Here is a 15,956-nt window from a genome sequence, read left to right as displayed (position 1 = left end):
CCTCCAGCTAACTGCCCGACTAGCAACATCTCATGAGACCAGAATATTTGTAATGATTTTGTGAATAAAACTCTTTGTTTGTTTAGCACCCCCAGGCAAACTATCCATATATTAATGCTGTTTTCTTTTTCAGTTTTACTTACCACTAAATAAAAAGACATTTTATAACTTTTTAAGACATTGCGGATATCCTGGACTTACAAACTTTTAATAAGAGTTGACCCTTCTATGTTAAATTGTTTTCAAATACTAAAAAAAAAAAAAAAAAACAGATTTGAATGTTCTCTAAACAAGCACAGACTAATAAACATTGAAGGCATGAAGACATTAATAAAAAAAGCCCTAGTTCAAATCAACAGAATTCAGTCAGGATTCAGATGGACCTGAAAATTATCATATCAATTAAAGCGCTCCAGCTGAGCATTCATGCTGCTGTGCTCCCAAGAAACATTTAATAACACTTTGCTGTTCTTTCAGTTGATCAACACATTAACTCTCTTCAATAACTCACAAGTTATAATTAACACTTTAGTTCAAAGCTTAATCGTTAACTACATCTTCGCCTCATCAGGTAGATGCATGTGCTGCTGACAGATCAACTACTTGCACTGTTTAATGTGTTTGAAATATGGTGTTATCCTCAGTGAGTACACAAAGTATCTATTTGTACATTTTATATAATCAAGAAAATATGCGATTTTGCTATTTTATATGTAGAATTTTAAACCTATGAGTACAGTAGGTGTATTTGTATGATGGCAGTTACTGCAAAGTTATCATTTATTTTATTTGTTTATTTGGCAGGGACAGTGTACTTTAATTAGTATTGCTGCAAATGCACCAGAATTGGCCAGAAGGCATTTTTATTTGTTGTCTCTGGACAGATGTTTGCATATATCATACTCTAGCTACACACACAAAAGTTGCACGGTTGCTTTCACTTGGTTTCATTTGAACACTGTTTCAAGGACCGCACTAGGTCATATAAAAAGCAATTCAATTGAATTCAAATATAAAAATAAGAAAATACTATGCTAATTACTGTGCTCTTTTTTTATGGATAAATAATTGAATTAGTCCTGGCACTGTGGCTTGTGCCGTTACAAAAGATGTTATATATTCTTTGGAGTTCTATAAAAACATTATTTTAATAAAAGCTTTATACATACAGTGTGTGTGTGTGTGTGTGTGTGTGTGTGTGTGTGTGTTGGCGGGGGGGGGGGGGGGGGGGGGGGGGGATTCAACATGTCCTGAGAATAAAGAAAAAAACCCAAACAGACTTTAAGATATAACGAAACAAAACAAAATTGTTATGTTTAATAACAATGGAATGACACAAGGAGAAAGTACTGAACTACTGAAAAGTATTTAATACTTTATATAAAAGGCTTTTTTGTTGATGGCAGCTCCTAGGTTCAAGACACCCTTGAGCACTTTTTGAAAAAAAAAAAAAAGTGTTGAGCATCAGTTAGGACAAAGTTAGTACCTGTCAGCTTTAATTGTGGTAAAACTGGATAACTTTGAGCTTTTGTCAGCTAATTTCATCTTCTTTTAAAATAATTTTTGGGGTGCGATCAAAATCAGTTACGTAGCACAAATCTGCTAGTCGAGTGATGGCACGTCAGTTTCTCATTGTTATTCATAGCGGAGTTGTCTTAGAAGAAGACCCTTCTTCTTAATTAGTCATGAGTCTGTGTTTGCCTATGTTTAAAATCATACACATTACCACTAGGTTTAAGGTTGGAATAGACAGGCCAAGAGACCTGGTGCACTGCTATTCACTGTGTCTGCATTCAGACCCGGGGATTGAAGAGAAGTCCTCCTCATTTAGTGCTTATATAAACATGATTATCTTTATATTGATATAAGAAATTGGTTGTGTGTATATTAAATTACGAATGACAAATGTAGCATTAAATGACTGTTCATTTTTTTGTATTTCAACTTTGCAACCTATAAAATCAGGGCGATCATATACTGAAGCAGTGAATATTAATTTATACTAACAAAGGCAGAGAGTTGCTGAATAACTACTGAGAGATTTCAGCTGCTGTCTGGGCTTTCAATGCCTTTTTACACCTCACATTCTTTATGTGTTCAATGCTTTTTTCCAGTGTCGTTTTTTATAACACATAACTTCATTTGTAAACTAATTAATGTTGTGTTCTTTGCATAATGTATATGGATTTCTTTGGTTGTTACCAACATCTGGTGAAAAAGTCAACAGCACATTTAGAAATATGAAAAAAAATAGTGAATTGTTAAATGTTTATTTCCCTCACTATATAGTGTGCTTGTATGTACAAACATATATAGATGTGTACATTTGTGTACTGTTCTCACCTTCTGACTCTGTTAAGCCTTTCCTGTTGATCTTCAGTCTGCAGCACTTCCATCCAGTCCTCATATAATTCACAGCACAAAACACCACCAGGCAGCTTTCGCAAGAATTCCTATGCACATAATTTAATAAAGAATAAAAAGCCTAATGAATACATTTTTCAACATGCTGTAGGGCACAGAGTATTCTCAAACCACTGAACTTATAAGAAGCTCACGAGTGAAGATAAGAAACAATCTGTGTGAAATTTTCTACAGAGTGTATCACCATGTAGCTGAAAGGATTATGTTCTCACTGTAATTAGAGATGCAGAGACGAATACTGATTGCTCATGCATTGAAATACTTTGGCCAGAATTCATTCTCTCCTTCAGGATCCTACAGTTTTTGGCATTTGCTGAACGACGGAAGATTCCACAGGTTTCTGGACCCTCGCAGAACAGCAGATAAAGCAGTTCCTATGTTGACACACACATGGACAAAATAATTAAGCCTGGGATAGACAGATGCTCAACTTGACCTTACGTGAACATGAAATTAATGATAATTTTAAAACAGAATAATAATGACCAATTTATGATGCAACTGTAACCACCTTTGATAGTGGTTCTCGCTGGGGAATAAGCCATTAAGGATCGACCCCATCTTGAAAGGGTCAAATATGAAACCAGCAATGCTCTGCACTGGCAGCTGATATTAATTATATAGCCAACATATTTATGATGCTATAAGAACAGTGGTTCCAAAATGATCTACATATTTTTTATAAAGCTTTGAACAAACTGGCTTCTATTTTAGATCAGATTTTACACCATGTACACGATATGCCATGCTTGAATTAAAGTGATATTTAACCCATATTTAAACACTTTTTCAATGTTAATTCAAACTCAAGTCAAGTGCTTCTAAACTTTAGTGAATTTAGATCTTCTGGTTAACACAAATGAAGATATTCTGAAGAATGCTGACAGAAAATAGACACCTACACACATAGTAGGAACAAATAAACCTCTCGGAAAGTCAACGGCTAGAATCATTTCATCATTCTGCATTATATTTTCCTTTGTGCTCAATAGAGGAAAGAAACTGGTGAGGTTTGAACAAGTGAATGATGACAGAAGTACTTTGATGTATTAAAACATTAGTGTGTGTGTCTTGTTTAGACTAAAACAAGAAGGTCTGGAGCCAATGCAATCCTTACCATGATTGGCTTAGGCAAATTTCCATCAGAACAGATGGAGGAAAGAGACTGTCCGAATAGCTTGTGAGAGGCAGTTTGACCATCGGACTGATTGTAATGTCCTCTTCTCAAAGCCCAATCAATCAGAGACCTCTTTCTTTTGTGTTTCAGCAACGCACCTGTCAATCATACACAACAGACCAATCATTGCATTACTGGAAGGAAACACTGTTATGTTAAATAAATCTCTTGTTGAATCTACTTTATGCAAACAAAAAGAAAATTGTGTCCATCTTCTATTAATTTCCTTAAAATTCCACCACTTAGCCTTCTCAAGTCTCATCTATTTAGCTTAAATCAATATGTCTGATAAAATTCTTTGATGTCCCTAATTTTCTTGCAGTGCCATTGGGTAAGTCCACTTTTTTCTTAGCTAGTACGCTGTGCTTTGATTACAAGGCATCCTCACTTTAGTGAAGTTCAGAAATAAATCACATCAAATCAAGTCGCACTACAAATAATGTAAAAATAAATGTCCCTCAGTTGGACTGAGTGTGCTGTAAATTTCCCTCATGTTTTTAATTTTATAATAGCATAATGTTTGATACTACAGCCTTATCCTAAAATGGATTCACCTATTATTTCCTTAAAAAAACAATCATGACAATATGACAGATATTAGTTGGAAACCTTTGCACATTTATGTCTAAAAAAAAAAGAAAAATAGCAAGAATATAATAGCAGAAATAATTGCACCCTTGGGACGTTATTCAAAGTGTTGTTGAATGGCTTTACTTTTTCTCCTTTTCTTTTGGTCTTTATATGGACAACCTGCTGTCGGAAGGTTCCTGCCACTTCTGTACTGCTCAACATTTTGGAAAATTAGTAAATACCTGGGCCACCAGTTAATGGGACAGTTCACTCCAAAATAAAAATTCTATCATTCACTCAAACTTCACTTATCTCAACCTGCTTCACCTTCTTTCTTCTACTGAACACAAAAGAAGATAGTTTGAAGAATGTTCAAAACCTGTAACCATTGACTTCCATAGTAAATTTTGAACATTCTTCAAACATGTTCTATGTATGTTCAGAAGAAGAAAGAAAGTCAAGCAGTTTTGTAAACAATTGAAGGAGAGTAAATGGTAAAGGAAAATGTTGATGTTTTGGGGGAACTATCCCTTTAAAAAGGGTTAGTCAAATAATTAAGGAAATTACCATCAGGTGCTAGATTTACACCAATAACTAGGCATCTAAGGGACTGTTTACAATATGTCATTTCATGCATTTTATCTGAACAGACTGCTACAGTATCTGATTTGTGAAAACCATTCCATTTGCATTTGGCCACATAAAAGTGTCTCTGCTAAACCCCATCTCCAAATCCTGCGCTTCAGTGTCATATAAAATTAACAAGGTTACACCAGCTAAAGCAACAGATAAACTGGATTTTATCTAATTATCATTTTCAGAATTGTAAGCTACTGTACATATCTTACGTGGCATACAAATGACTTTATATGTAGGCTACATGAAGCTTTGCACTTCACATGTTTCAGTAAAACATCATCACAAGCATGCTATCACGTAAAGAACCACTTTAAAGTGCAAAGAACCATTTTTACAATAAAAATGTTCCATGGATGATAAAGGTTCTTCAAAGAACAATCTACACCAACAAAGAACCTTTATTTTTTAGTGTGTACAAGACAGACTCTGCGATTACTATCATTATAGGCTAAATGATTGGCTAAGTCTTGGGGTTATACTAGATGGTATGCTTTCGTTTAATTTACAAATTAGTAATATTTCACAATCTGCTTTGTTGAACTTACATGACATTGCAAGACCCTTCACTATCCATAAAGGATTGATTATTGCAATTCCCTTCTATCTGGTATCCCTCTTAACAAACTTCACAGATTACAGTTAATCCAGAACTCAGCAGTTAGGATAGTCACCCGCTTGCGTGCTTCCGAACACATAACTCCAATTCTCTTTCACTTGCATTGGATTCCTGTTCTTGATCCTGTACAATATAAAATTATTTTATTAACTTACAAAGCTCTTCACAACCTGGCCATCGATTACCTCTCTGATCTTCTTCACTGGTACACTCCTACAATTCATTTGTGTACTGTATATCCTACTCTCCCAAAAACAAAACCTTTTGTCTATGTAATCAAAAAATGCCGTTATTTCTTTAATTTCCCCTCTACATTAACATTGTGTTTTTATCATTTATTGATTTATGACTGCTCAAAAATAAAAGACAAAAGGAAATAAGCCCCAACATGTAACACGCTGGTCCTACTGCACCCAAACCGGTCTGAGCTGGGATCAAACTGGCGATTCCTTGTAAGGGATTTGGTTGCTCTAACAAGGGGCTAAAGACCATGACCTCTAGCGACTTTTGTTAGAACACTTTTTGCGGTCAGAGGAGTTAGGTATACCTGCATAGGACTTCACATATCATTCTCCACTTTAAGGATTTGCAGTACCTTATCCAACACAATCTCAAGCCAATTTGTAACTTTTTGATTTAAAGACTAATTTTTATTAATTTGGACAATCTCATTCATATGTTTTAGTAAGATTTGATCTTTGCCCATTAACAGTAGCGTTTAGGGATGAGGTTTGGTGTCATGCCTCCTTTTAAAAATCACACATTTTCATAAGACTGAAATTGTATGTATTTGTATGAATTAGCCACTAAAATGACAAAATGCAAAATAGTTAGGTTTTTTCATGAGATTAGGCTGACCTTATCATATGTCTGCTTATGAAACTTATGAAAAATAGAAGAAAAAAATCTGAGAAACAATTTCATGACATTTGCAGAGAGAGAAATGCCATTACCTTTATGCGTGTAGGTATGTTAATTAATGCTTAAGAGAATTTTTACAAAGAGGCACTTTTAGTACCTACAATTAAGGTTAACAATCTTTAGGGCACATGGCATTTTCAAGGAAATGTCAAATTCCAAACAAAAAAAAGTGCAAATATCTTAATGTTTCAAAGTGCTACACTCAATCAGACAATGCAAAGCTTCAAAATAAATCTAACACAAATACAGATTAACATATATACAGATTTAAGAAGACATCCTTTACCATAGCGCTTTATCTGATGATGATTGGTTTTTTTAACATGAATGTGAGAAATGCAGTTTTCTCGGTTGCACATAAAGGAAAAAAATGGATGTTGAGTTCAATAGTTCTTAAAATACTAAAACGCAAGTCAACTATAAGCACAGACCTGAAGACAACCACCTGACTCAACATTTTCCTTGAAAACCTTTGTGTGTGTAAGATTACTGTCGTTCTCCTCCAGGCCTACATCTCTCACTGCACTGTAAACATTCAAGGATAAGAAGATCCCATTCCGCTTTGCACTGCCGTCAAGGTAAATCATGAAAAGTTTCAAGCATATCAGTTGGCCACTAGCTAGAGCATAAACGGCAGCTTGAGATTTTGTATGTTTTCTTGTTCATTAAAAGAAAAAAATTAAATAAATTTATATATAATTTTTTAATTTGTACTTTTAATCAACAAGGAAACATACAAAATCTTAAGCTGTCATTGTTTTTTTTTTTAAACTCATTGTTTTTATTAAATGACCTACATGACTACTCTAGTCTATATGCTTTGTATTCAAGCCAGTGCAAATAGCTAAAAAAAACATTTACATTTATTTTTTGGAGATTAATTCAATAACAATAGTTTTGCTGTTGTAAGTAAGTGTGTTTTGCGCTGGTATCTAAGCTGGTTTAGGCCTGTCATTGATTAATTAACATGACAGCAAAAGCATCAGTAGGTGGCAGTCTTGTCTAAATGAGTCATTTTGAGTATTTGAATAATTTAAGTAACTAAGACCCAATCCCAATTCTAGCCCTCAGCTCCTCCCCTTACCCCTACCTGTCGTTTTACGTGTTCGCATGAAAGAATAGGGGGTTTTCTCTTTAGCTTGGAGGCATATGGGTAAGGGGAACAGCCATAAAGCCCTTCAAACTGTGATTTTTCAGCACCACATAACAAATGAATGGGTATGAGATTTTTTTTTTTTTTTTTTTGACTACAGCAGCAACAAAACTGCAAAACTGAGCAAGGAGACGCACAAATACAAAAAATGTGCATTAATAAGATTTTTTTATATAAACAAACATCTGATTTGTTACATGTGTTAAGGTGTTACGGTCATGATCTTTAAAGATCATTCCTCTTTTAAACAAAAAACCTGCTAAATTTTGCTAACAACAGTCCCTTCATAGCCGATGCAAAATATTAGAAAACATATTTTAAATTCAGCTTAGCAGGCACACAATATTATAAGATGTTAATATTAGGTTAGATTTAAGTCGTGATGTCAGGTGAAAAAAATTCAATGTCTAGCCAGTGTCTAACAACAATGTTATTTTGGTGTCCATTAACAGTGTCAAATAATGTTGATAATTGGTTGATTTTAGTTTGTGTTGGAAAGAGACCAAAATCCAACATCAAGCCAATGTCTTAAACCAACGTCATATTGATGTCAAATACTGACATTTATCTGTCAGGTATGACAACCAAAATCCAACGTTTGATAGACGTCATAGTGGTAACGTCCACACAACATCAAGCAGTAACATCATTAGATGATGATATTCAATTGATTTTACGTTGGACATTGACGTCGGCCTGACATTAGGTTCTGACGTCAACCCGATTTTCATTTGCAAAAAAAATGTAACGTGCCCACGATGTTGGGTTATTGAGGTTCTGTGCCTGCTGGGAGTAACCTAACCTGATGACTTGACAGAATAGGCAAGTCTATCAGAAAAGTCTGGTGGCTGTGAAAACCCTTTTTACATAATATCTGGAAGAGTATGTTGTTTTCTTGTGGTACCATCCATGAAAATGAGCACTGTAAATACAAAGTATAGTTTTGTGCATCTCGCCAAACCCAGAAGTTCAAAAGGTGAATGCACCTCACTGCCTTTGGTTCTGATTTTTATGTTACTAGGCAACAACTGTATCAATAGCATTGGTGCTGGAGTTCGTGATGTCTAAAACGTGATGTTTTTTTATACAGAACGCTCTCACAGTGCATTTAAAGCTCAACTTCCTTATTAATGAATAAAAATGCTTTGTCTGCAGCACTCGCAACCTGCGCTACTTACAATTGTAGAAGTTACATGTGTAGTAGTGCTGTCCCGTTTCTTAGGAGGATATTTCTACCCCTACACCTTCAGACTATGTTTCAAGGGCCAAGGGAAAGGCAAAGGGGTAGGCGTAGGTGTAGACAGATGGGTATAAAATAGAATGAGGTCTTAATGAGAATAATCGATTTGTTTAAAAGCATACTCATTCAAAAACAACACATTGGAGATGCATAAATGTTTTATAAATGAATAGCCATCTCATTTTTTGTTGATGGAACATACAAACTACTATTTAATTAAATCAGAAATCTAACTAAATCATTATTAATTTATTATTTTTGGAACTGTTCAGTAAATTAGTATCTGTAAAACAGCCTGCCTTTTCCAGGAGATGTACAAGAGAGACATGCAATGAAATGTATGACAAAACTATCCTAAGTAAAGTATTTTAAATTTGCAGAAATGTAGACACCACCCTCTAGTGGATTAATTATCTGAAACGTGAACAAAATGTACCAAGAGCAACATTTTTTACAATTTGTAAAAATGTAAACTAAGGCACATATTTCTAGTAAGCCTCGGCTAAAGTTTGCAGTGCTTGTTTGCTGATATTCTGGAAAACAGGACTCTTGCTTTGTGATGTTACTATATCAGATCTCACTCACTCATTCCCTCACACACTTAATATTATTTTCTGCTTTATCTGAGGTAGCACACTTACCACAGCACTTTTTAAAATCCAGTTTAGTTATTCTGCATGTCCTTGGACTGTGGGGGAGAAATGCGAACGTTGGAATTTTATGCTTGAAGTACTACCCTCTGAGCGACCGTGCCGCTTTTATATTAGATATTACAGATATAAAAACACAAATCCAGAATTGCAGGGGCTTTTTAAACTGTATTCTAAATAGACTCACCCTGCAATGAATGCTTGAGATTTTTGTTTGTTGCCATACTAATAATGCCATCTTCTCGCTCATCATTAAAACATCAAGTACAGATAATACAGGGCTCCCTCTGCCCTTGCACACTGACTCTGCAGACCTACAGACCTTAGCAGAAACCTCGGTATAATGAAGCTTTTCATCAGTCACAAAGCAATACATGTCCCCTGACCCTTACAATTGATGAAATATTCAGGCTTCAGCTACCAATAAGATTACCACAGCTCCATTTGACATATTTCCATTTCACAGAACTCCACAATAGAGAAAATGCAGTGAAAGTCACACTGGACTGACACACAGCCACACACAGTCAAGAAAACCCTTAGAAAAGGCACTACTCTTGCTATGCTTTTAATGATTTTTTTGTACCGAATAGGCCATGTGTGTGCTCTGTTGATGTAAAGTGCACTCACCCCTAGGAGTATGTGTTCTGGTTTTTAGGGTGAAGTGAGGAGTCTTGGGAGAGGCATCTGTCAGCTGGCCAGAAATAAAGGCCTCCTGCAGGGGCTCGCTGGGCATGTTCAAATGGTCTTGCTGACTTTTCAAAGAGTGATAGAGGATGAAGAATGGGAGCTCATGGCCTGGGAGAGAAAAGAAATGAGACAGGAAATTGGTATCTTGGGTTGCAGGAAAAGTGCAGGGGCCAAAAAGCATACTATTGTGCTTATTTTTTTGCCAATATACAGTATTTCTTTTTCTATAAGTGCTTGCGTATGTGCCCTCTTTTGAGGTTAGGAATTACCTTACCATCTACTCATAAAAAACTGTGTCGCGTTCGTAAATTAAAAACCACCACCTGTCCGCTTGATCCTCTTCCTATGACACTGATTACTAATATTATTCCCACCTCACTGGATTCTGGATCTGTCCAATCTTCACTTAGGGTGTACTCACACTAGGCACGGTTGTCTTGGTCTATGCTCAGGTGAGATTGTCACTCCTCCTCGACCCGCACTCACATTGCATTTTTTGCCTTCCCAGCCTGAGCATGCTTACATCATCTATGATGTGGCAGTTCATTTTAACAGAAGAGAAGCGCTCTTGCTCCATACAATGGAGATTGCTTTAGTTATATTGTTTTGTATTATTTCAAGTCATTTTATATGCAGTGACACAAAATCAGTTAAATCTTTTGCTGAACAGATCCACCACTTCTGATGCTCATAAATATTCATGAAAGTCATCATACTGCAGGTATTAGGAGGTTTGCTAAAGGTGGCAGCTGTTGCGCAGCGAGGGGTTTAGGGGTGTCAGAATTAATTGCTTCTTTTTTCACCGTGATGCAGATGTAAACATTTCAGTATTGGTTCAGTAGTAATCATAACCGGTTACGTCATTAATAACATATACGTTATAGGGCGGTAGCTTACTATGGCAAGGTAGGAGACAGCTAGTAATTGAAAGCTCCAACTACTTAAAAAGCAGATAACTGTACACAAATTACTGCTTGTGAGTTTCCTGGACAGTCTTTCACTGACAGGCAAGTACATCAGAACCCACAGTACAAAGACATACGGTACAGGTGAATTGGGTATAGGCTAAATTGTCCGTAGTGTAAGAGTGTGTGTGAATGAGTGTGTGTGGATATTTCTTCGAGATGCGTTGCGGCTGGAATTGCATCCGCTGCAGCAAAAAAGTGCTGGACAAGTTGGCAGTTCATTCCGCTGTGGCAATCCCAGATTAATAAAGGGAGTAAGCCGACAAGAAAATGAATGAATGAATTGTGTTGCTAAGTAAAATATCAAATTGTTAATTGAAAGCATCATCAATGCACCATTATGCACCGAGATATCAAATTAGACCCAATTAATGCAGTGATATATCTAACCGAATCTTGAGACTAGTGTAGGTTCACATGTAAACGGGGTTTGTATCTTTAATAAACTATGACAGTTTACAATATTGAAAAGTAAGAATGATTAATAAATGCATACGAAACAGTCCCTGAAAAATTACATTGGTCTACAGTTTCGCGCCCAGGCGTGCTTTGCACTTACAATATAAGCATACCATGCCAAAGCCCAACTAAACCATGCCCTGGCATATCTCTTTGAAATGGGCCATGTCTGAACGGTGCCTGAGCCAGATTCGAGAGCACTCACACTTTTCAAACCAATTGAGAAATGGGGGTCAAATGTGCCTGGGCACGGTTCGTATAGCCTAGTGTGAGTACACCCTTACAGTAAAATTGCGGTAATCACCCAATAGATATATACATACTAGATATCACATATAGACCCTGAGCATGCGCCAATAGCGCCACCACATTTGTACAGCGCTCCCAAGACGAATGTCATTCAACCGCACTAGTCAAGACTAAAGCCAATGTGAAGATGCTGGACCTCATGCCTAGTTCAGACTGCGTGATCTTAGCCCCGATTTTGGCTCGCCGACAGGTTTTGAGAAATCGCCGACAAATGCCTGAAATCACAGTCAAATTTCTGCTCATGCACGTGAGTGACAATCACACAGTATGAACTTTCAAAGATGCGATCTGAGAAAATCGCAGATGAGTCACCAATGCCTGTGAGATATTTGGCATGCTAAATATCTGGGGCTGTCGGCGATTCAAATCATGCCGTGTGAATTGAGTTTTGACTGAAAATAACATCAGCGATCACCTACAGCCAATGAGAGAGCAGCTTTCACTTGTGTGTGCGTGTGTGTATAACGTTACCTGCTGCAGACCAGCGGGAGGCTGGGGGAGAAGTTAAAAGCGCTTTTTTTCGGTTTATTTGGAACTACAAAATGGAGAAAAAACTAGTGGAGGTTTGACAGGACTCAGGAGCAACTGTGTCTGTTTGACGTTTCATACAGAAAGAAATTTGTTTATTATTAACGTTGAGGAGAAATGGCTAATTCCCTTTAAACCCAGGTGAGCAAACATGTACATTTTCTACCCCATTAAAGGCTTCTTTCTCATTATGTAGTTAATAACAAAAGATATACTACGTGTTTTCGGCTGTGAGACGTAGTTTGGACGAAGTTGTCGGCGATTCTTCCTATAGTAAAGTCATGCAATGTGAATGTCCCTGTCGCCGATTCATCTTGCAGTGTAAACAAAGCAGCGACGAAACGCAAGCCCAGATAGTCATGCAGTGTGAAAACATCTGACACGACTACTTTAAAAATCATGCAGTCTGAACTCGGCATAAGCGCAGTGTACAGATGTAGTAATGGGCAAACAAAGAAAACAAAGCATAAAAACAGAACATTTGATAGGTAAGATTTAGATTTAAGAATTTTTGTATATTACAAACTTCTGTGCTCAAATAACATTATTAATGATAATACAGTCACTTACTGCATTCACCAAAAGCCAAAGTAGCACCAACTCACACTAAACACTCGGCTTATGCTAGTTTTGTTGAATAAAAGCAGCAAACAATGTAAATGGAATACGACAACAAGATGCTGGAGTGCTAGAAGCTTGTATTATTGTCCGTTAAGTAAACGAGTCGTTCATTACGGAGATTCATTCACAAACGAATCGCTCCCTCTGCTAGAATGAGAAGTGAAATCAGGAGAGAAGTGTTTGTTTCAGAACACAGATTAGATCAAATTTACAAGGGGGAGGATAATACATTTCTATGCACACAAACATATGCTTTTTGTCAGCAATGCCCGTGCAGTCACTTATCCATCGATTTAGAAAAGTGATGTAAAACTAAAATTTTCGTAATTTAAAAAAAAATATTTGCATACTGACCACCGGGTCTGACTCTGGATGGCCACAGTCCTCTACTGGACCTTGGTTCCACATTAATTTTAAAGGAGTGCTACTTGGTACAAAAATAGCAGCTCTATCGATGCATTCCTTTCAATAGACAACAATAGCGTAGACCAGTGGTTCTCAAACTAGCGTAGTAGCGTAGTAGGCCCAGTAAAGCAGTTACAACGCTGCACAGTTAAAAAAACGTGGCAGATTACCTAAGAAATATAGGCTATATGTCATATATGGCATATTATATACATAATTTTTAATAAATTTTGAAATATATGTAGCATGTACATGACATATTTCCTTCCTCCGCGTACCACTATTGGGAAGTACACGTACCACAGTTTGAGAACCACTGGCGTAGACAATATGTAATGTAAATATCTATATAATCACCTAAATAAACCAGAAGCTGATTTATCTAGTTTGTCTACCAATTTTAAGACCCATTTTCAACCTGTCATTCATTTTAAAAGCTGACACTAGTACACAATCTATTCATAAATGCAATGCACACTGACCACCTACGTTATCTACATGGTAAAGTGTTGTAGAATCAACTAAAGGTGACTTAGACCTATGGATTGATGCTGAAAATCCAACTCGAACCTTGAATTAATCGAGACAGTAAAGACCAGACTGTGTGTGAATGTTTGCAGCTGGCATTTGTACAGAATTGTCTCAAGGTCGCCCAGTGCAATATAGGGAAAAAACAAGACAGACAAAGGGATTTCAAGTTCAACAGAGTCTTCTAAAGCTAAACCTCTGTTATTTAAAATGAAGCCTCTCATATCCTGTTGTCTCGTAGAGTAAAGCTTACTTGCATACATAAGACCTGGGGGACTGTGCAAATGCAGACAGTATTTCAGGAGAAAATCCTATACATGGTTTTGTGACTCTCGTTGTAATCAAGTTTGTTTCTATCATGCCTGGGCTTTCATCACAGAGCTGTCAATGTGTGGAGAGAAAAAAAAGAGTTTCATCGTTCATAGCTGAGAATATTTAATGACTGAATCATCGCCCTTGGTGGAGTTCAACCAGTTCTTGGTATAAAAAACAAGTAGTGTATAAAAGTGCGAATTTATATCTGAGTGATACTTGAGTACACCCAAAATAAAAGGTAAAATATTTAAGTCACTTGCAAGAACATAGGGAATGCTTAAGGTTATACCAGAATCAAAACAAAGATCAAAGCAAGGTTTGTCAGGGGGTTATTTTACCAAAACACTATGATGCGTTTAACTCATGATTTACATAAGTATGCTTCAAAAAAAAAAAAGTTTTTCTTAGATTAGACTTTTTGCTGACGTTTTGTTTAGGCATCTTATTCAAGCTATTAAAGTTGCACGCAAAAACAGCAGTTTCTTCTCAGTACTCTTATTTTAATAATAATCCTTTATTATTTATTTTCTATAATGAGGTGTAGCGAAATAAAAATACGTACTGCAAAATTTCAATGGTAACACTTTATTTTGATGGTCTATCAAAATATTAGTAGACTGTCTACTTAATATCTTTTGATTCTGCTCCTTCAACAGACATTTAACGAACTATAAGAAACTTTGCAAGTACACGTTGACTTACACTAACCCTAAGCCCAACCTAAAAGTCTAGTTTTAATCTACTGAGAATTAGTTGGCATGTAGATGCAATGTAACTTAAATTAAACAAACGGACCATCAAAATAAAGTGTGACCATTTCAACTAAATGTAATATGTTTATGCCTCTCTTGAGTTTTCCTCTTTATAAAAAGTTAACTTAAAATATTTCCTTTAAAAATCATTGGGCTGTACTCATTTTTGCACTGTGAACTTTGCACTGTGAACTGTTAAATTAGTTACAGTTTTGTCTTTGGTACTGACTAATTTAATCAAATGTATCTATATGTAATGAGTAAAAATACTCATTTATGCTGGCCACTTTATGACACCTAATCATTTTGGCAAATGGGGACATTCCACCCTAGAGCACTTCAGACTGTTAAACGGAATTGTATTTACTATGAACTGCAATTTATAGAGGTGAAATTTGAAATGTATTTATTAAACAGGAACAATGCTCAATAATCAACGTTAAAACTGATAATAAGCCAGAGTTAGCCACAATGGCTAATTTTTATCTGTTGCCCCCTGCCAGATTTTAAAAGGCAACCTAAAATCCAAAACACACATTTTTACGCAATAACAGTAAAAATACATACGACAAAAAAATTAAACATATAAGAATTTCATAAAAAGTTAGAGAAAAGAATTACACATGATTACAAACTCGATTTGCTTGTAGCAATTTTCCTAACTTTAAAATTAAATGTTGAACAATTTGTAATACCTCTTAAATCAATAGGAATAGAAATGACTGGCTCTTACTGAAGAGACTGACCGTTCAAAAGTCGTACATCTAAACTGCACAGCACAGTCCTCTGGTAATAGATTGTGTTGCTCGACCATTGTTATTTTGGTGTGTCACAAACTCACATAATGGAGGTGAAGCATATCCATTGAAATTTTTAAAAATCATACAAGCATCAGCGGCGAGGCAGTGGTGCAGTAGGTAGTGCTGTTGCCTCACAGCAAGAAGGTCGCTGGTTCGAACCTCAGTTCAGCTGGCGTTTCTGTGTGGAGTTTGCA

At 36.2% G+C, this 15,956-nt stretch overlaps 1 protein-coding gene across 11 annotated transcripts in view; it reads right to left on the bottom strand.

Annotated features, from left to right (window-relative positions):
- Positions 1 to 15,956, bottom strand: part of arhgap20b (Rho GTPase activating protein 20b) — a 93,106-nt gene that overhangs the window by 23,632 nt on the left and 53,518 nt on the right. For all 11 annotated transcript variants that reach the window (XM_073952103.1, XM_073952108.1, XM_073952104.1 and 8 more), the window contains 4 exons: positions 10,021 to 10,188; positions 3,542 to 3,699; positions 2,637 to 2,798; positions 2,344 to 2,453 (listed from right to left, as the gene is read on the bottom strand). In XM_073952103.1, the coding sequence (XP_073808204.1) occupies positions 2,344 to 2,453; positions 2,637 to 2,798; positions 3,542 to 3,699; positions 10,021 to 10,188 (598 nt within the window). The remainder of the gene's footprint in view (positions 1 to 2,343; positions 2,454 to 2,636; positions 2,799 to 3,541; positions 3,700 to 10,020; positions 10,189 to 15,956) is intronic.

The sequence above is a fragment of the Danio rerio genome, chromosome 5 (assembly GCF_049306965.1).
Source record: "Danio rerio strain Tuebingen ecotype United States chromosome 5, GRCz12tu, whole genome shotgun sequence".
Taxonomy (NCBI): domain Eukaryota; kingdom Metazoa; phylum Chordata; class Actinopteri; order Cypriniformes; family Danionidae; genus Danio; species Danio rerio.
The sequence above is the reverse complement of the archived record's forward strand: the minus strand, read 5'-3'. Positions and strand labels throughout refer to the sequence as shown.